Here is a 22,657-nt window from a genome sequence, read left to right as displayed (position 1 = left end):
TTGTTTTACCACCACATTCAATAACTCAATAGTCATGACACTTGTAAACAAACCATGCCTGCGTGCCCAAGTTTGATTGACAAATGACATCAGATGGCAACTAGTCTTTTAAATTCTGTCTTTGGTTATAGCAGTGCATCACAGGGGTTTAAAGACTAATTCCACACACTTGGAAAATGACTTTGAGGTAAGAAAATGTGATTTTTAGTAACATTTGTGTACATCTATATCAAAATGATGCACTTGTCGGCTGCTACATGTGTCTCATTTCAAATAATATCTAGGAATTAATACCAGACTCATCTCAAGTGGGGGTCAATTGAAATCATCCCCAAGTCACATGGTTAAAGAGGAAGCCCCGCCAGAGCATTTCTTCTGGGGTGAACCAAACCTGCCTGGTTATCAAATTAATCAGTGACAAGGTTATTTCTGAATTTGATAGATGCTAATTGATGTTTTAATGTTATTACATCAATTAGCATCTGTCAGATTCAGATAACCTTGTCACTGATTAATTTGATAACCAGACAGGTTTGGTTCACTCCAGAAGCGCTCTGGCGGGGCTTCCTCTTAAAGGAATGTTCTCTGTATTCCTTAACCATGTGACTTGGGATGATTTGAAGTGACCTCCACTTGTGTTGAGTCTGACATGTAGCAGCCGACAAGTGCATAGTTTTGATATGGATGTACACATTTTTGAAATTGAAGATGAGTGATTTGCTCATCAGGAGGATCATAAAAATCATTTTTAAATTAAAAAAATACCTTAGTTTTTAGGTAATTTATAAACAATTTTAATTTGTTTAAACCTTCACTGGGATCACTGGACAGGCAAGGTCATCATTAGCAAGGCATCCCTGTCAGCCATTAACTCTGATGGTTGTCTTTGTCTTAGACAGCCAAATTACTCTTGCCATGCTTACCAACAGAGACAAAAAAACAAACAAAAGGTTTGGTTTTTTTTGTATGCTCAACTCAAATAAAATAATAATAAAAGTCAGTATGCATTAGGCTATTCCAGTTGAAATCCATACACCCCCTATGGAAGACATGACCTTAATCTCCCATACAAGAAGTACATATTTAAAATTGAATTACCAGAAAATGGGTTACTCCATATGATGTCTATTGTACACCCTTGTGTGGGAGATTAAGGTCATGTCTACCATAGGGGGTGTATGGATTTCAAATGGGATAACCCATTGTGACGAATGTTGGTACATAAACCAAATCTACAACACTCAAGCTGCATAATTAATGCAAATTATCATTTCCTTTCAGGTCTTTGTCAAGAAATGTTCAAGATACACTATTTTGGCTACCATGCATGACATTCCAACAGCATATTTCATTACCGTAATGTTATGTACATGTAGGGCTACACTTTAAACGCTTTTTCTTACATCTAAATGATAAAATGTTTTAGGAAACAAAGCAAAATTGAATGATGTCCTATAAACGAAAGTGCTTTCGTTAGGAGGCCGACCCTGCACTCCCAGCCTCTCTGGAACATAAGTGTAAAATGTTGAAAATTTCAACCCGACAGGTCAACTTTGACCGAAATTTTAATTAGTTTTTTACAAAACTTTTTGACCTCCTCCTTCTCTAAACAAAAGAACTTTCATTCATAGGACATCATCAAACTTTTGGCCTGTTCCCTTGATTAGTGCACTTTTATAGGTGTCTCATGTTTGGGATTTCCAATTCATTTATCTCTGTGCTTCCTTTCACAATTGACTGGAGTTCTAAAATCACCATCACTTCAGTCTTTTGGGTCTTTGTTGAGAAAGACAAATGTATACCATTTTGGCCCCATCCATGACAATCAAATATGGTAGATTTCCTATAACACTTACATACAGGGTCAAAGCCGTCATAGTCTAATCCAACTAATTCAACTAAATGATGAAATGTTGTGTGCACTTTTAAAGGTGCCTCATGTTTGTGATTTGCAACCAATCACTGTATGTACTTCCACAGTTGACTGGCGTCCTAAAATCGCCATACTCTTTTTGTGATCTTTGTATCATAAGTCAAGCACGTCACACTATCTCTCAAGTTAGTGTCAACCTTGTCTACTCCAGTTGCGTCAATATTAACAAGCTTCCACGGTCCCAAGTCAACCTTTCCATCAGGGAAGCTGTTCACCTTCAAACCAGTTTTGTGGATGTAGCCACTCGCATTGACAAAGACGTCATCTGCAATGCGGAAAGCTCCTACCTTGTTTGGTGGAATGCCACTTTGGTCGATGGCTTTTCCCATCTTGGCAACGAATCGGCCCTCATCAATCTCTTGGATTAGTTCCTGGACTAGTGTGTCATTGCCGGGTACCTTTATCTTGTTATCTCCGCTACCGTTGTTCTTACCAGCACTACTCTGCGATGCTTTTTGAAAGATGACTCTGTAATACCGTCCTTCATGCTCCATGATGGCTGGTTTCACCTCCGTCCAAGAGCAATGTGCCTCTGTGAAACCTGCACCAAACCACTTCTTCATCTTTGTATCAAACACCTATTTTATGGAAAAAATAAATAAAATTTGGTTATATTTTTGTGATAAAAACCCCAAGTATTGTGCCATTTTAATAATTATTTGCCCAAGTAGCATGCAGATCTTTAAATTCATTGTGTATTTAAAGTGTGACAGTAGCCTATGTTCAGAAGATGAACCCCAACCGTTTGGACAGGGAAACTTTATTATTGTACTCAAATTGAAACCACAAGAACTCCTGATCCAGTTGCATTTAGCCAATGGTCTTGTATAAGATACATTTCAAGTGTGACCATATGTATGTTCAGACACATACATACACACTAGCGGTCACAGTGCCAAGTACCTAATTGGTCCCAGTCACATTCACACGAAGCACCTACTGGTTCCATCCATCACTTTGTGGCATTTGCAGTGGCTTAGTGGCTAAGAAGGAAGGCAGCAATTTCAAATGTATAATCATCTCCTTTCAGTTGGTTATTACAGTTGAAATACATACACTCTATGGAAGAGTGTATGACCTTAATCTCCCACACAGGGGGTGTAGATTTCAAATGGAGTTTCCAATTCAGGTATAACATCATTAGAAATTCACAATCCGTGAGTCGAAGATTAAGGTCATGTCTTCCATACATAAAGGGGGTGTATGGATTTCAACTGGAATAACCCATTTTGGAGCAGACGCCACTGAATGGGTGGCTCCATTTGAAATTCACACTCCCTGTGTAGAAGATTAAGGTCATGTCTTCCATAGGGGGTGATGGATTTCAAATGGAATAGCCCCTTGTTACCTGTATGGTGTACATCTCATCATCCTTTTCCCAAACTCGTGGCTTTACATGGCATCCATATACTATCAGCATGCTTTGCCAAACTACAACTGACATGTAATGGCATTTTTGCGGCAAAGGTGGCATAACCTCCCACCGGTAATCTGCGATGACAAACCTGCACATAAGAAAAACATTCACAGACATTCACAGACAAGGGGCACTGACGTTAGGAAGAAACACTAATACAGTTTGGTCTTTGCGGGTGAGGAGAGGGGGGATACCCCCATGAGTTGGTTTCCTACTCCCTCCCAAGTAAAAATGGCCCTGTAAACACAAAATAGTGAAAAATTAGAAATTGACCTGGTACAAAATTTCACCTTAATTTTGGGTCAATATACTGTACAATTGAACACATGGGAACAAGATTATGTAATGTTGTTGTCTTTGCCCCCTCAGACAACTGACTCTGATCCCCCCCCCCAAAAAAAGTTTTTATTTAACAAAGACCACACTGCACTGGTATATTATTTCTCTCTCCAAAAGCAACATACAAAAATGGCACAGCCATCAGCTTTCTCCAGTCCAATCATATGGGTTGATGCTTATCCGGTAAAATGTTTTTAAAATGACAGCATTTCCCTAAGGAAAAAACATGCACATAGCCAGCATTGTCAGTCCGGAAGAGCAAACGTCAGTATCGTCCCTATTTTTCCCCTCCCCTTCCTCTCCTTCCCCTTCTTTCTTTCTTTTCTCCACTTTTTCTTGTCCCCATTTTTCCGCTTCTCCGCCCCCATTTTAGGTGTCTGGAGGCAATCTGCCCCCTGCCTCCAAAAAAACATACATACCGTTCCACATTGTCGATCACTCCCTTATTGTTAAGCCCTCCGATGACATAGAGGTGTGGCTTGAGGTATGCCAACCCACACTTCCTTCTAGCCACAAGCATATTCGGTGGTAAGCGCCAACCAGCAATGTAAACATCAGGGTCCATGCTGAAAGTCCAGCACAATTCAGTGCACACACGTCTCACCTGAATGTCATGGGAAATAAATAGGGTATCATACATACATGCAACAAGGTAATTAACGATAGAGGGCCATGCTCACCAAACCGAAGTCGTCTGCTCGTTGCATGTTCCTAATTTAAATCAAACCCTGAATTGCGCATTATGAAATAAAACCTCGCTTGTATGAAACACAGCACCAAATATAACTAAACTTTAAAACATTCGGAAAAATTTTCCAAGAAATTGACTCTTTTGCAGAGGCGGATTTAGGGGCGGCAGCGCAAGCGCTCCTCTATTTTTTTATAGCAAAAGGCGCGGTAACTTAAAAATACAAAATTGTAAGAAATTTAAAAAAAAAGGAACAAATTCGGCCATGAACAGCAAACAATGGGCCAAAACCGTTGAGTTTTCGAGGGGGTAACCCCCTTTAACACATTTTTTTCGTCTTTGACCAAAAGGCGCCCCTTTATCAAAAATTCCTGGATCCGACCCTGTTTTGTGTTTAGAAAATACAATATTCCTTTATATAGTTGACTGCTCATTGATTTTCACAATATATGACGTGTCATGTCAAAAGGAGACACTTTTGGGCAGGATCGTAAATGGAGAAATAGCCACAAATCTGCCCGGGTGATTTTTCACAATTTGGGTTTGTTGCAAATTCGTGATGTTACTAATGTTTCAAATATTGTCTGATAGTTTCAGACCGGAATCTTGTATTTTTTGAGACATTTTTCTAGGTAATTCCTACTCTCAACATTGTCAATAATATTTTTAAAGGTCGATATCTCAATTTCCAATTTTATAATACCATAACTTAAGAACTCAATATTAGCCTACACTGGCTATCCAGGCTTGTGCATTTGTATGAGCTTGGAACGGTCCATGGTTTTCCATGGATTAGCATGTGTTCCTCACGGACCAACCTGGGTAAACAAATATCTTCGCTTAGGAATGTCCGATTTCATTGGGGAAAATGGCGTTGTGGAGCAAAATATCTCTATATTTAAGATATGTAAAAACCTCAAAATTGATAACCTGCCCAAAAGTGTCTCCTTTTGACATGACACGTCACATATGTGCATGATGATGTTACTCCTTGGATATACGTTAATGCTACATCTGTGCTTTTCAAATCTAAATAATTCATTTCTCGCATTTACGGCCATAGCTGCTATGGAATATTTGCAGGGAATAAATAAATATGGAGCAAGAGTGTCGTCCTACAGTACACCGGCCAGAATTTCGAAGAGGTTTGTTTCTCCATCAGGTGAAATCACTTTTGCCTTTGTCTTTGCATACATATTGCCAATGGCTTTAATATGCTCCTCATGATCTACTTATGTTCACCCAGACTAATTAAAGCCTGGGCTACCCATCATGCATGGAGGTGGGTTTTATCGGATGCTGACAGTTCCTGTTGGCTGCTAAATTTGATTGGTTTAATTACCTTCTCTACTACACTAGTACCTAACTAAACAAAGTTAACGACACCCTTGATTGTTGCCATGTACACCCCACAAGATTCTGTCACCCTAATCACACTTACTTTTGGCCAAGTTTTGATTGTTGTACCCCCAACAATGTATATCATCCCATTGACAACGATTGTAGTTTGGTCATGTACATTGTCTGGGTCATTCATTCGAGAGAACTTTGTGAACTCCTTCCAGCCTGGGTTCTTGCCATCCACAACAAAATAAGAAGCGCCACCTTTTTTGTTGGCCTTGCCTCCAGTAGATATCAATACCTGATTAAAAGAGTGGGGAAAAATGTGACATGATCAAGGGGGATGAGTCACATGTTGGCAATTTTCAATTAGAAGTTTATTACATCATTTTCTGGCAGTTTACGACTGCTACATTTTGATGCAATCCCCATCAAAATCGGACATCTGGTTAGAAGCAAGTTAGGAGCAGTTTATCAATGGCTGAAAACAATATAAAACAAAAGAATTTGAACACTATTTTTGCCAATATCTCAAAAACAATATTAGCGACATCCGACTCAATCCCCTCATCATGTCACAAATAGGAAAGTAATGTTGGAAACTTATAAACAATACAGAATGACTGACTATTTAATACCATATTATATTGTATGAAGGAACTGGCAGTGCAAATTCTCAAAATTTTCATGGGTTCTCTTCAAAATGCAAATTTTTTTTAATACCGCAAAAATATCATGCTTTACAGAAATTACAGTATTCCGCTGACTGGGCAGAGGTTTACCTCTGACTGGCAGACAAACAATGGGGTACATGGCTCCCCGCTCCTCCACCTTTGGAGACACATACTGCTTCTGTTGAACATACTTACAGTGATTGTAGTCCTTGAGGCACACATATCTGGGAATCTCTCCCGAAATGGTTGGTATAAACCAATCTGTCGGGCAAACCATGAACTTTTATGACTGTCTGGTACAGCATTGTAGTCGGTTTGTCGCTTTGCTTTCTCTTCATTGGCAAGTTCATCAATCCTGAAAGTAGTGATCAAGAGGTATAAAAGCAATTGGAGATTTAAAATTTAATGAATGAACTTCTGTAACTTTGTCAAGGACTTCACACAATTGACACTGAGGTTTAGTTTGTCATGTACTGGTACTTTCAAGTATTTGAGTGCACATTACTTCATGCATGTTGTCCCCACAGTACTTAACACAATTGAAACACAAATGTCCCCAATATTGGTGGGTTTTATGCTAGAACTGTGTGTCCCCAATGATATGTGTCAGGCATGTGTCCCCAATCGATACATAAAGAGGGTGCGCATTTCGTTTGTGGGTGTGGGGGTGTGTGGGTGGGGGTGTGTAACTGGATGTGTGTGTATCTGTGAAAAAGAAGATAATGGTGCCATTTTATTGAATGTTCCCATTTTTATAGTGTTGAACACATCCCCGTTTCCTACCATTTACAAGTTAAGGGGTGTGTGCATTGGTAAACGACTGCAACCAAGGATATTGACTAGAAAATATACTTCACATATAACAGCAACTGCAGATGTCCTCTGCTCCTTGGCCATCATATTATGAACAACGTAAAAATGCATGCAATACTATGTCTTGTTTGCTGATGTAGGGTCCGGGGGTGGGGTGGCACTCAACTTTGGAAGCGATGGTATGTGCCTGTCAATAGGCCCCTCTTTTGAAGTCGACTATACCCGATGACCCCCTTTTTTAAAAGTCATACCCGATGACCCCCCCCCTTTTTTTTAGTTGCAGCTACCCAATGACCCCTTTTTTTGGTTGGGGCTACCCAATGGTCCCTTTTTTTTCAAGATATTGTAGAATAGCATCATCAAAATGACAAAAATAATGCCAAAACTTTGAACTAAAATTTTTTCAAAATTATGCCGAAACTTTCAAAATTATGCTCTATTTTTTCAAAATTTTCTACCCGATGACCCTTTTTTTGAAATCTTATACTCAATGACACCCTTTTTTCAAAATATTATACCCAATGACCGACACCCTTTTTGATTTGGTTTGTACCCAATGACCCCTTTTAAAAATAATGCTTTAAGTACCGATAGGCCCCTACTCTCTGACGCCGGTAGGCACATACCCGTCACTTTTAAAGTTGAGTGTCCCCCGGTAGGGTCATGTATTGTAAAACTGTTTTCTGTAATGGTTGATTTGCATGTATACCTGAATAACAAAATAACTCATTTCTGTGTTAGATTCCTATGTCACAGCAAGTTTCAGCATTTTATATTAAGTCCCTACCTGAGAGCTTCCTTGAGCAGACAAAGACATTCTGGTATCTCCTTGATTTGGTCATCAATGATCAGTTGGTTCAAATCCTCGGCTTTCACAAGTCCAAGGCGGATTTTTTCAGAAGGTTGGCTGAGTAAACTTTACGTGACTCCCAATTGTGTTTGAGCCAAAGCACAACAGTCTTCAGCAGCTGTAGTGATAACATTAAAAGAATCTAGATTAGAACATGCAGGACATTAATTGTATAGTGCAAATTTTCTACATATTTACAGTTACACCAGGAACTGCAGACAGCACTTAAGACTGAATGAAATGGTAATCTTATGTTCTTTTCAAGCAAGCTAGCATGCAGTATTGTAAAAGTGGCAATTATAACACATGTTTGCAGATTTTGAACTACTTTTGCTTCATTTTTAAATTTGCTATTTTGAGTTTTGAGATATAAAAGAACATTCATTCACACATTATTGTATTTGTAGTAGTAGCTATGTTGTGTGTGAACATTAATGTTCCACAAAAAGGTCCACATTTATTCCGGTATTTTTTACAATCAAAAAGGCAAGCAAGCATCACTATGGACCACAATGGCCTCAACCAAATGGCATAGTCCAAAAACCTCAATTAAACAATCATAATGCAAAAAAGCTAGCATGCAGTATTGTAAAAGTGGCAATTATCACACATGTAATAGTTCATGGTTTGCAAATTTTGAACTACTTTTGTTTCATTTTTAAATTTGCTATTTTGAGTTTTCTTATATAATAGATATATGTAAAAGAACATTCATTCACACATTATTGTATTTTTTGTACTCAAGTTTTCAGAGGTCATTCAATGAATGTGCAAATGTATTGGGGTTAAAGAACTGTGCCCAGTTGAGCATGTTGTGGATCCTAGTGCATTGACAACTATAGAAGCTTTATTTATAACAGGATTTACCTTATCTTCTTTGTGCCTGGCAAAATTCCCAGAATCAAACACATCTTCAAGAAACTCTTCGGTCACATCCTGCAGGAAGCCATCCATCTTTGCAAACTTTATCCACCCCTTCCTGATCCTATCATTGCATAGTTCCTTAATGTCATTCAGACAATCATTCTTATAGCTCCCTCTCATCACTAGCATAGAAATCTGAAATGCCATGTCCAGCGGGAGACCCTTGCACACTGGATGTGTGAGAAATGAGTGAATCAGTGGGAATGTGTGGTTGAGCTGCATATAAAGAGCCATGTTGAAAGTCTCCAAGAGTGTGTTGAGACAAAGTGATAACTTTCCAGTATACACGGATGACAACAACTTTTCAAATATCTCACTCTTTCCATCAATTGTCACTTCATCCTGATCCTTTTCTCGGAATTCGGACGTAAACATGGTGCGAAAGTAACCACTGGTGGCTGCAAGGATTGCTTTGTGCGCTTCAAATGTCTTATCACCCACTTTGATTGTGATATCACAGAGTATGCTTTCATCTCGAAGGTTATTCAATGAAGACATGAGAGTGGTTGGATACTTTGTGTTGGTATCAATAATGACGGTTTCATCCCGTTCATCAGGTGTGTCACTGTCACTGTCATAGTCACAATTACTATCCGAATAAATCTCTTCTTCTTCTTCATCGTCCAGACAGTATCTTCTTCTTCTCCTACGTTCACGTTCATCTTCACTGTCTGAACTTACTTCATCACTGATATTGTTTGACGAGTATCTTTCTTCATCACTGTCATACTCATCACTGTATTCACCAAGTCGGAGTCCCCCGAGGTCTCCATATCTGAACATCGCAAGACTTGGATATTTGCCTATGATCTTTTGGACTCCTCACTCAAATTGAACAGCCTGACAGAAAGAAACAGAAAACAAAAAGAACAAAAAAACTGAAAATTAATTAAAAGAGCAGCTGCCTCAAATTTAAACAAATTGCAGGGTTCGGTTTTTGCCGACAAAAACCTGCAAAAATGGCTAAATCTGGCAAAAACTTACATATAGTCTCTCAAATATTAAAAAGCGACACAGAAAGCTCATAAAAAGTAACATACAACTTTTAATGAATTATTCAACATATTTTTGTCGCTTCAAGTCCTTCATATGAAAAAGTTTTGAATTTGATATGCTACATTTCGGTTAATGCACCCGAGCTGTGAAAATGCATGCCTTTAATTTCTTAATTGCTTATAATTACAAAATCTAGCCTTGTTACATTCAGGAAATTATTTTTGTAACTTAATAATTTGTTTTGAGATGAAAAAAACTAAAATCACTTTTTTAGTTTTTGCCATTTTTGCCGGCAAAAACTGTTTTTGCCAAGCGGTTAAAACCGCGGATAAAACCATGTTTTTTTCACCTGCTGCAAAAACCTGCGAAACCTGACAAATTGTAAAAAAACAGCCCAAGTTGGCAAAACCCGCACATTTAATTTTTATGTAATTTGCCGAAATCCCGAGGGGGGGGGGCACTGCCATCACAAGGTGGACACCATGCTCATGTATGGTCGAAGGTCAGTGACTTTACAGAATGCGTAGTCACGGTCAAGCTTAAATATTACATTATTTTATCAATAAAAAGTGAACAAGGAAAGCCAGAAAAGGTAGAGAGACGCCCGTAGGCCAGGGCATTTCAATATTCAACGCAGTTTGACTAGCGAAGTGCCGATGTGATGATGACAGCACAATTCAACTAGCCAATCAGAACCCCACAACCGTATACGCCATAAACTGCGCCAAATTGCAGACCGCTAAAGTACTGTGCTGAAACCTATACAGAAAGAAGAAGAATTATATACTTTTATTTAAGGTTATTAATTATTTTAAGGGGGGTACTACACCCATGTGGTAAATGTGTGACTATTTTTACATTTTTCTCAAAAAATAATTACACACTGGTAACAAAAGTTATGTATATTTTTGGGGCAAGGAATCCAATTAATACACTGAAATTTCAGTGACTCAAGCGGTTCAGTATTTATGATAGGAAACGAGGTACATCCTAGCGGTACCTTATTTCTGATCATAAATAACAAACCGCTTGTCTTGGGTCACTGAAATTCCAGTGTAGTAATTGGATTCCTTGCCCTATAATATACATAACTTTTGTTACCACTGTGTTATTAGTTTTGAGAAAATGCAAAAAATAGACACAAATTTATCGAGGGGTGTAGTACCCCTTAAACTGTTGTGATTTGGTAGTTAACAGCATCATACGAATGGTAGTGAGCTTTTTTAGCTTTGGCAAAAACTGCACAAGCTTATACTGGACTCACAATGTAAAGCTTACACATAGCTTTTCTTTTTTCAAAAATTTAAATTGGAATTTTGTAGTCCGGGATCCAAGAGCATGTGCAGGACCATTATTCTCTGCTTGGAATAGCTTTGCAGTCTGATAAATAGTAGTAAACTGACAAAACTGGAGTCTTACAAATTTCTCAAGTCTGACAGCAACTCGCGCCACGAGTTTTATACACAGCATGTAACCACTCATTTTTGCAGCCTGTAGTATTTACTTGAGAAGAGAAGGAGAAATTTGTGAAAACAACCATATTAAAACGATGTTTACCAACTATTGTTCAACAGAATTTTTATCATCTGAGAAGTATTTAATTGTTTCATCTTTGAAAACTAATTTTATTTTCAAATTTAAGACTAGAACTCATAATATTTGCATTGGCAGCAATTTCTTGGTTTGAATTGAGTATAAAATTCAAAGCAAAACCCGGGAAAAACTTTCAGAAAATAGAAAAGATTATTTTAGAAATGTTAATATTTACTGTTCACCTCACATACTCGCGAGTTTGTTGACAACGCAAAAACGCATAGAGTGAATGCAGGTATTTTTCTTGGTGATTTTGTGACTGTTTTAAACCAAAGATGGCTGGTGAATTTACCGTACAAACGCAGAGCATTGTTAATGTTCAGATTACGAGTTCAATCAGTGACTTTCCGTCAGAGAAGCGTTTTCAGAAGGATCTTACAATCGGGCAATTGAAAGTAAGTCTAAAATAATCAGAATCATGAGAATCTAATTTTAATTTTTAATCTTCTCATATTGATGATGTTCTTAACAACATGCTAAATCAGTAAGGGGCTGTGCAATAATTATGAGCCTTGGTGGGAGGGTGAAATTGGGGGGAAATTTTGTCGAGCTGGGGGTGGGGGTCAAGCGATTTTTGGCACACATTCATGTGATGGGGCGCCTTTTTAAATAAAACGCTCTATAAAGGCTTAGGAAAACAGTACGGAAACACTTAGCAAATTACCTGCTCAAGGTGCCGGTTCGCAAATTGGGATCCCAAAAATTTGGAACAAGGGGGGCACACCGACATCGCCTGGCTAATAATTATTTGGTGCAGCAGAGACACTAAAATGAATACACGGGATCGATACACATGAATTGCTATGCACGATTTTGATATCAGACGAAAATTTTCGGATACCGGGTTAGAAAATGATGAATATCTCCCGTAAATGATTTCGTATAAATTAACCAGATGTGGTTCCTTGCACATGGATATTCAGATTCAGATTCAGATTTTATTGACAATTATACCAAATATAAAGGTGTAGTCAATCACAAAGAACAAAAACATATACAATACATATCAAGATTAACTGTGTACACTATTTGAACAGATATGATAGTCGTTAGCTTGCGCTTTGAGACAGTAGCTTGCGTCTTGAGTCAAAAACTGACAATAATTCCGCAATAATTCTGATTTATATGTGCCGAATTATATAGCGCAGTGTATAGGCCAATCGTGAAGGTTGTCTAAAAGAATATGACCTATGGCATACCATGCTTGACTGACACACAGCGAGGTGAGTCACCGAGCTAATCGGGCTATTGTCAGTAGCCTTAGTCAGATGTCCTTCGCCTATTATATTTAACAGGTCGATATGTATAATGGCCATGTGTGGCGGTGGATTCAATCTACCATGGCGATTTCTGCCATGAAGATATCGGGGCGATGACACTGTGGGGGGGGGGCAAAGATTTTTTGGCGAGCTGTTTGGAAATTTTACCCTCGGGGGCTCATAATTATTGCACAGCCCCTAAATTGCAAATGCATGCCAGAGTGGCTATATTAAAGGCGTTACTCTGTCGGCTGGGAGAATACAGCATTAAATGTATAGGAAGAAGAAGAACTCAAGAAGCATGAATGATAATCAGGCTTGTAGCTGACAGTCAAGTCAAACCCCAGCTCAGCAAGTCTGATACTGATCATGGATTCTGAGACTGAGGGAAGTGTGGGTCGGGGGTGGGGGCTTGGGTACTCAAGTTTGATTTTGGTAGGGGTGTGCTGCTGAGAATTTGAAAGTGGACCCATAAATATGTACAATGTATGTACCAAATTTTCAAGAAATTTGGGCCCATTGATATACCGGCAATCTTTTCCTTTAGACCACTATATAGGGACTAAATTATTACTTTTGCATCAAGGTTTACTTTTGCATTAAGGTTAAACAGTTGTCAAACACTTTGAAGTCTGGAGGGCAGGGCTTCGATAAATGAGGGAAATTATGGGGTAATTTGAAAACAAGTGAAAACAGCTATTCTGCTAGGTAGTTTGTCTCAAAAAACAATTTTAAAATGATTGAAAAAGCAAAAAACACACCTTCGTAAAATCAGCACCACTTCGTCACATATTAAAAAGGATGATCAGATGAGTGGAAAGTGGCAAAGAATTTGTGAAATGAGGGAATTTTTAAAAGAAAAATACATCACATTTTTCGAGAAATTCGCCATCTTGAATAAATGCAGAATTGCGTCACGCAGTAAAAACCTGCCAAAAGTGCTTGAAAATACTTGTAACGTGAGTGTAAATCATTGTCAAAACGAGCGTACATCAAAAGCTTGTGCTACGCGAAGAGTTGGAGTTTGCATCACCGGTTTTGCATTCAGCTCTTATAATGTCAAAAATTGCAATAAAAACATGGATTTTGGAACAAAATAAAACTTGTTTGAAGAACCTTGATGCGAAAGTTTAATTTGATAAATTCGTAATTTTAACCTTATATAGCTCGGGTGGTCTAAAAGAAAAGATCATCGATATACCAAAGTTCAAATTTTTGGGCCAAATTTAACCCATATTGTCTTGGTTTTTGCAAATTTCCCAAATTTTTTCAGACAATTTCAAAATGTTTGCTAGATTGATGCAAAATTGGGCTATTTTTGAGAAAATTGAAAAAATTTTGAAAAAAGGACACAGTCATACCAAAATTGGCTTAGAAAAAGTGGTCATTGATATACCATACCAAAAGGCCGAAAATGCTACCCATATAATTTGCGGTACGTACCCCTATGGTCATTTGTACTAAGTACCGGAGTGGATGTACAACCTCTTACTTTCCTATTCGGCGAAAATTACAATTTTGACATCCTTGTCTGTTTACAAATAGAGAGGTAGACAAAAGACCTGTCAAAACTGTTCCAGTTGTCCAAACACTCTACTGGTATCAGAAGGATGATCCATTAAGCATGAATAGGGGATTAAAAAGCTTTTTCAACTTTCCTGGTAGAACCATGTGCTTCTATTCTATTGTCCAGTTTGCCATCAACAATTTTATTCATGAAATGAGGTTATGAATGTCTGACAGTGGATACAAAGATACATGTTGAGTTCAAATAGATGGAAATTGAGTACAAATCGATGATGTGTGACACTGTGCAATGATGGAAACAAGTGTTTATAAGGCCTACAAATACAATGTGATATATTTTCTTTCTCAATTTTCAGAGCAAACTAGAAGTAATAGTAGGATCTGCGGCACCAGCTATGGAGTTACAACTGTTTAGTCGAGATAACCAGCTGATCGTAGTGATGAGCGATGACTCTGCATTACTAGGTTCATATCCTGTAGAGGATGGAATGAGAATACATGTAAGTAGTTGGTCACTTTGTAGGGTTAATAGGCTATTCCAATTAAAATCCATACACCCCCATATGGAAGACATGACCTTGATCTTTTACACAGGGAGTGTCAATTTCAAATGGGGTTACCTGAATGGGTGACTCCATTTGAAATCAACACCCTTTGTGTGGGAGATTAAGGTCATGTCTTCCATAGGGGGTGTATGGGTTTCAACAGGAATAGCCCAATTAGGCGGGAATCTGATAATCCATTCTCGCAAAGATTTTCCACTGAACAAATGTTATCGTAACATTCTTTGGCTTGGATGGATTCTGGCAGTATGTAATGAAAATTCTGAACCTACCCTGATAATGTTACAATAATGGAAGTCATGTGATAATAATATTCTCTTCTGAGGACATAAAGTGTATTATTGAAAATGGCTTGCAATCTTGATGGGTAAGCTCCACAAGCCTGCCAGGGCATATAAAAAATGCTTTCTTAGAACTTGGACTGCCATATAAAAAAAGTGCCAAGCATGGGCCCTTACAATGTAGAAGTTTGGTCCATTGGCCTACCTTAGGGCCCATGATGGGGTCCAGGGGCAATGTTGTGGTTGGGGGCTGGGGGCAGTATAGACAGTGTCCGAAATAAGGAAAATATGGAGGTTGTCCCGAGGATAACTAAAGCATAAATTCTGCTTGTTGTCAAAACATTTTGGTTGTCCACAAAATGTGTCATATTTTTGAGTGCAAAAAAATCAAATTTGTTTGATGTCTTTTGTTTTGGAAATTCCGTAGCCACAAATTGCTAAACCTGTGCAAGCTTCAAAATTCATCATTCTGATCTCAAGCACTGCCACCATTGGGTAACTCACTGAAATGGTTAATTAAAAATATTCAGAACTGGACATGCTGAACAAGTGGACATCACATCATGTTATAATACTACATGTGGTGTATAGATCTCGCAAAGGATACAAATTACAATCAAACATGAAGTAAAAAGTCAAAATTTAATGTAAAGTTTTATATTTTATCAATCATGATTTTCGAGGTAAATATAGTGGTTGTCCAGGGGATAAGTACATAGCTCAATATGGTTGTCCCCAGTGATTTTTGGACAAGAGGATAAGTGCTTATTTCGAACACTGGCAGTAGATTATACATTAAATATTCTGGTATATGCAATACCAGCTAAATTAAGCTGTGATTGTAGCTGCATCAGAATCACTTTGATATTATTGGAGTTGAGACAGTGAAGAGTTCCATTAAATATTTTCAGTAATTGATACCTATTATTTTTTCAAATTTAAAACAGGTGATTGACAGAGACCCATCGGTGTCAGTAGGAGAATACACCGATGTATCCAAAGTAGAGAAATTTGAATTGTCCACAGATGATTATGCCAAAAGGGCAGGTAAGAGTACTTATAGGTGGTACTGCACCCTTGATAAATGTGTGACTATTTTTGAATTTTCTCAAAAATAATGACACACTGCTAACAAAGTTATGTATATTATAGGGGCAAGGAATCCAGTTACTACACTGGAATTTCAGTGACTCAAGACAAGCGATGCGTTATTTATGATAAGAAAAGAGGTATGGCTAGAATGTACCTCATTTCTTAACATATATAATGAACCACTTGTCTTGAATCACTGAAATTTCAGTGAAGTAATTGGATTCCTTGCCCCTATAATATACATAACTTTTGTTACCAGTGCTTAGATATTTGTGAGAAAAATGTAAAATTAGTCACAAAATTTATCAGGGGGTGTAATACCACCTTAAAACATCATAGATTGATGTAACTATCCAAAATATGTATGAAGCTCTATGTGCTCCTGTTACATTATGGGGGAGAAAGGGTCTTGCAGTCATATGAAATTAGCAATTGAAATTTTGATTGCATAAGAAGCTTCAATTGCATAGTCGAACTGAATGTAAGGTAAGAAAGAGTTGGTCAGTTTGGATTTTTATGGACCCTAAAATTTCACCAAAAGCATTAAAATCTGGCACAAATTTGATGATTTTTTGCAAATATATTTTTGAAACTGTTCTGAATTTGTTTAAAAAAAATTCAGTCCAGATCAATCAATTTTGGCCATAAAATGACTGATTTTACATGATTTTAGCAAAATATAAAAAGACTCCCAAAATGCACAATTTTTTTTGTTACCTAATGCACAATAATTTATTTTCGTATAAACACAGACACAGTAAGAGAATTCAAGAAGAAACACAAAATGGGACAGTTCCGTGAGATCACTCCAGAAGAACAAGAAAGAGAAGCGGCAGAAAAGAAACAAAAGGAAGAGGAGGAGGAGAAGAAAGCACAAAGTATCAAAGTTGGGGAAAGATGTGAGGTTAATAATCCTAAATTGCCTCCTGTCAAGAGAGGATTGGTTATGTATGTAGGTAAGTTCACTATTATTAGACCAAATTATATAGTATGTCTCGGAGCTTGCAAAGATGTTTAAATCTAATGCGGAATGCAGTTTTCTTTCCCTCTTTTTCCTTGACACAACTCGGTAAAATAAGCTCAAGATGCTTGTATTGTAATGTGTTCATTGATCTTACTTTTGATTGCTTCCACATAAACTCTTATTATCCTGTTATGGTAAGATAAGATAAGATGGCGCTGCACAAATTATGTCTTTTGAACTTGCCGGGTTATACCCACTTGAAATACTCCCCTCCTTTTTTCAAAATGTATGCCATACATCAAAAAGAGGCCCTGAAGCAAAGGTAAGATCACTGGTAAGTCTTTGTGAAATGGACCAGTGAAGGATCAACCACATCAGTGGACCAGCTGCCATCTCCTAAAGGATAGAGAATATCTTATCATAAGTATAATGTTGCAAGTGGTAATGATGACAGAACTATTATAAATGAATTGTAGAGTATTCATTCTGTGTTCTTCTCCTTTTTTCAGGTAAAACTGACTTCCAAGCAGGGTATTGGGTAGGAGTGAAATATGATGAACCAGTAGGCAAAAATGATGGCAGGTGAGTAAGATTGGGATGGTGAGATACTATTATATTCCAGTTGAAATCCATATACCCCCTATGGAAGACATGACCTTAATCACTAACACAGAGGGTGTAGATTGGCCATTAGGTAATCCCATTTGATATTCATACTCCCTGTGGGGTCAGGTCTTCCATAGGGGTGATAGATTTCAACTGGAATACCCCATTATCTGTTTGATTGATTGTTTGTTTGTTTGTTTGTTTGTTTAAACTGTCTTTTTTGCCTAATATCTTGCAAGCACATTTTAAGTGCACACTAGGGCAATGCATACAGACTGTATCAAAATGATTGATACTCATCAGTTTGAATCTTTATTAAAAAAGCTGCTTCTCCTGAATGTAACATTTTATATCTTGAAATGGCCACAATTTCTAGTTGTATAACCATTTATAACATTTACCTGCCAATTAGGTGGACCATATGTCGTATTTTGATATGGCAGTTTTGTTAAATAATCAGTGGAAAATCTTGGGTACCAATCATGTTGATACAGTCTGCATTTTTATACAGTCTGTATAATAAGCAGTGCATAAGCTTAGCCAAGTAAAATAAATAACAGGTATATCGTCCCCGCCCTCACCAATTTTTGGAGATTTTCAAATATTTTTGTTATTTTTCTGATTTGCTCCCTTCCTTTGTTTCTAAAATTGTTGTGATGAAAAGACATGTTAAGAAGTTCTTGGTTATCATTAATAAACACATTGCAAACACTTTATTCAAGCTAGAGGTAGGGCTTTGGGGAAATAACCAAATATATTTATGATGTGTTGACAAAGCCTTTGCCAAATTTTGAGAAAGTCCGGACGATATACATGGTATTTATTTTACTTGGCCTTACACAGCTTGATGGTCACATTTCAATGTCACCGGATGGAGAAATATATGCATATGAGTGACATGAATTGTATATTTTTTTTCACAGTGTTAAAGGAAAGAGATACTTTGAATGTGAACCCAAGTATGGCGGCTTTAACAAACCAGAATACATCACCACAGGAGACTTCCCTGAGGAAGATCTAGACATGGATTTGGACGAAATGTAATCAGACCAAATTATATCGTTGTGAACTCTACATAGTGACAAATCAGATATGGAATATAAAAGGAATGAAGCTTGAAATTGATTTAAAAACTTGAGCATCAGAGGGCAGCATTTCAGTTGAGAGCAAAATGTATTTCTTCAGTGTTGATAGTGAGCTGTAGAGGGCGGTATGCATTTTTGATGATGGTACTGCCTTCTTCTTTAATTTATGGCTCAACATTTCAGGTGGAGAAAGGCGAGTCTGGAACCCTGATCTGTAGGAAAATATTTGAATAATATTGATTTTCACATGCAGAAAAATATCTGTTTGTCACTATGTTCATGACAATATGTAAACAAGTCTCAAGTACTTACTGTAAGGCCAGGGATTGTGCTTTTAATTGATGTCTTTTATGAAATGCCTTACCATGCTTCCTCCTGTAGGGAAGGGATAGAATTTTTGTTTGATATGCCGCATTTTCCAGAAAGAGTATCACTCTTTGAGCCAGCCTCTTCAAGGCATATCATACTACAGTAGGAATTTCAATTGAATGAACACAGCTTTCAACTGCTGTACTCGATCCAACGGCGATTGTATTTCGCAATATAGTCACTACAAAGCGAACACATGACCTTGGATACAATACTAACCAATCAAAAGTGAGTTGGTGTGGGTAGATTCACTTCTACGTTATGCATCGCACCCGCTGGCGTACATCGCGCAGTGTACGCAAAAAATCGTCATGCTATGTCAGGCTGTGTTCATTCAGTTGAAATTTCTACTGTAGGCAATCACTAGGACATCGCATTTTTTCTGATATAACATCCGTCGCTTATCATGAAAGTACTTGCCTATATCTGATCAATAAATCGCTGGAATGCCCTAGCAGTTGACTAGAGGCAACTTTGTGGCTACTTTGCTAGCCACGACTGGACGCTGACCAGTAGCGATTGTGACACCGCTATACCAGTGTTTGATTACTATTCATTGCTGATATGCCCTTTAGAGCTAACAAATGGTTGGTGTAAAGACCCCTGGTACAGTCTGAACACTCTTTGAAAAGAGAAATTACAAATCTTATCGGATAAACAGGTACTGCTTGTCATCCTGTGGCACAGATGCAGGAGATAAAATCATAAAACTCTATGCATCACATAAATTCTAGCTGATTATAATCCTATCAAACACAAGATGTTTTCCACATTATTCACAAAATGTTATTCACAAAAGGTTAGAAAAGGTTGCTAGAAAATGTTTAAATGTCCGGTTATATGAAGGATATATAAAGGGTGTAAAACATTTTCATAACATTCAAAAACATTTTTGAAAACTTACTGCAAAATAATTCTAACATAATGTTATTTAAGTGTGTGCAAAAACTATTTAGAACAACATTTTGGCGACACTTTACAAATGTTGTTGTAGTATGTTTTCATACAAACATTCTAAAAATGTTTTCATGACCTTTATATAACCCCATATTTAATGTTATTAAAATGTTTTTACCAAAACCAAACCCAGAATATAAACAGTTTAAAACGTTTTGAAAATGTTTTGTGTTTGCTGGGTATATAATTAGTTGTAATAGATGAGGCTGGTGGAACTAATTTTTCCTTTGTGTAATTGTGAAATTACTCAAATCAATACTTTGCTTCCATCGTATACTATTACATTGAAGAATAACAAAGTGATATGTGTTATTACGTAGCATATATATATGATTTTTATACCTTTTGTAATGAAATTGAGTTGGTTTGCTTTTCATTGGCATGATAAATACACCACAACCAATCACAGTGGAGACAGCACTTTCGATGAGCATGTAGCATGGTAGGATTGTTCACACCAATCATGTATCATGTTATTTGACATAGCGTATCGAATATGGTATCCGCAGCATTGTCAAATACGCATTCAAATCGCCATACATTGATTGGTTGAATATGTGTTGGCGTGTGACATCTTTCTGAACTAATTTCCAAAGATATCTGATCAGCTACTGAACATCCAGTGTTTTGTATGGTGGTTATGTTTTTGTCACAATCATTACACAAATAATTTTAATTTAGTGGGTTATTAAATAACATTACTTTCTATGTCCTTGTTAATACAATGTACTTCTTTCATTATTGTATTGAAACATTCCATGTATGAATTAAAGGAACTTTCAAAGATCAATCAAGGATCCAAAATATCTGGAAAAAATTTGGATTCACTTAATAATGGTTGATAAATTGGGAGAATAAATACCCTCAAAGCAATAGTGTGCGATGTAATTTAAAAAAATTCCCAAACATTGTTGGTTTTCACCATCAGAAATATATGTCCTATTTTAATTTGGAGTTGAACAAATGAGGTAAAACAGAAAATTGCTAATTCATTCCAGCACACATATCGTCCACTGTGTGTATCAATGCATTGGCGAATAAAACCAGGGTCCCTGTGTTCTTATAAAAACTTAAAGCATCAAGCTTAGTCTTTCATATGGTATTTAAGTACATCATTGGGATTACAATTGTGTAAAGGTAGCAATTTCAAGAGAAAAACTGAGGGCATCATAGTGAACAAATCACATTATGGCTTAAAACCATATTTCTTTTCAGAAATATCGACAAAATATGAAGAAAACAGAAGTGTTATCCATCTTTGATAGCACATCCCCTATTATATTCCCATGGCATTGCTTATGCCTGGGCATATTAGAATTTAGATTTGCCTCACTTGGCATGAAATCGTAGTGTTTAGCACTCCCAAACCAAACTACACTGTTCCCCACACATGATTTATACTGAACTGAACTTCTTTTTTTTTTTAATTACTAATGTACTAACTAAGCCATACAGTGAATAATATTCACCATGCAGTGAATATGCCAAAGGTGAAAAAAAATTATGTGTGAGGAAGGGAGTGACGGATCTCTGAATAATCCCTATGGGCCGGTCTCTCGAAGCATGGCTAGTGATCAGGCTTCCTAAGCCAACAGGCTTATGCCCAATTAGTCCTATACACCAGTGCTTACAATTTCACTTCATACATCACCAAGAAAGATAAATTAGTAAAATAGATCCACTTTGGTAGGGCTAGCCTACTGGCTTAGGAAGCCTGACCACTAGCCAAGCTTCAGGAAATCGGACCTATAAGTCTCAAATAACACTAGCAGCAAAGAAAATAACAATTGTATGCAAACAAGTATAGGGCTATTCCAATTGAAATCTTCAATACCCATGTGAAAGATTTAAGAAACATCTTCTCTTTCACAAAGGGGGTATGTTTTTTCAAATGAAATTTGCTAGAGTTAATTGTTTTGAAACCCATACTCCCTCTGTATATGGTTTTACCTATATCTTCCACAACTGTAGTAGGTATTCTAATGGAAGTTGCCCAATTATCTATTCTATTTGATACCCATACTCCCTCTGTGGTAGATGTTAGCTATATCTTCCACAGGGGGAGTATGAATTTCAAATGGAATAGCCTCTAAACTTAAAGAGTTGTTATAAAAATGGATATGAACAATGCTGATTCACAATTCCACGGTTCCGCCATATGCAAGGAGAGCCTCAATAGGAAGAATTACGTAACTGTACACAATGTTATATGACTGGTTCAATTCCCATTCATGTACGAGGGGGTATCAAAAAGTTTTAGAAATCGCCCAGAAGTGAAAGAGCTATATCACTGAAATTTTGTCAGTGCAATCACTGGTCCTTATGTACACTATGGTGCAAAAATGGTCTCATAAGTATGTTTAGTTTTTTTTAAAGGAACTAAATG

The 22,657-nt window shown here is 37.3% G+C and overlaps 3 protein-coding genes across 3 annotated transcripts; 1 reads left to right on the top strand and 2 right to left on the bottom strand.

The window, feature by feature from the left end:
- Positions 1-899: 899 nt before the first annotated feature.
- LOC140157031 (uncharacterized) lies at positions 900-7,289 on the bottom strand. The gene is made up of 6 exons (XM_072180096.1): positions 7,183-7,289; positions 6,588-6,747; positions 5,819-6,019; positions 4,109-4,293; positions 3,282-3,438; positions 900-2,511 (listed from the first exon to the last, which is right to left on the bottom strand). Exons 1-6 carry the CDS (start codon positions 7,287-7,289, stop codon positions 1,993-1,995), a joined length of 1,329 nt encoding a protein of 442 aa, XP_072036197.1. The 3' UTR covers positions 900-1,992.
- A 715-nt stretch (positions 7,290-8,004) lies between these two features.
- Positions 8,005-9,762, bottom strand: LOC140157021 (kelch-like protein 15). Its single transcript, XM_072180084.1, has 2 exons — positions 8,923-9,762; positions 8,005-8,173 (listed from the first exon to the last, which is right to left on the bottom strand). The coding sequence occupies exons 1-2, from the start codon at positions 9,760-9,762 to the stop codon at positions 8,078-8,080; spliced, it is 936 nt and encodes a 311-aa protein (XP_072036185.1). The 3' UTR covers positions 8,005-8,077.
- Positions 9,763-11,737: 1,975 nt separating this feature from the next.
- Positions 11,738-22,122, top strand: LOC140167932 (tubulin-folding cofactor B-like). The gene is made up of 6 exons (XM_072191254.1): positions 11,738-11,963; positions 14,711-14,854; positions 16,146-16,245; positions 17,043-17,246; positions 17,764-17,836; positions 18,784-22,122. The coding sequence occupies exons 1-6, from the start codon at positions 11,844-11,846 to the stop codon at positions 18,902-18,904; spliced, it is 762 nt and encodes a 253-aa protein (XP_072047355.1). The 5' UTR covers positions 11,738-11,843; the 3' UTR covers positions 18,905-22,122.
- The last annotated feature ends 535 nt before the right edge of the window (positions 22,123-22,657 follow it).

This window comes from Amphiura filiformis, chromosome 1 (genome assembly GCF_039555335.1).
Source record: "Amphiura filiformis chromosome 1, Afil_fr2py, whole genome shotgun sequence".
NCBI lineage: Eukaryota > Metazoa > Echinodermata > Ophiuroidea > Amphilepidida > Amphiuridae > Amphiura > Amphiura filiformis.
The sequence above is the reverse complement of the archived record's forward strand: the minus strand, read 5'-3'. Positions and strand labels throughout refer to the sequence as shown.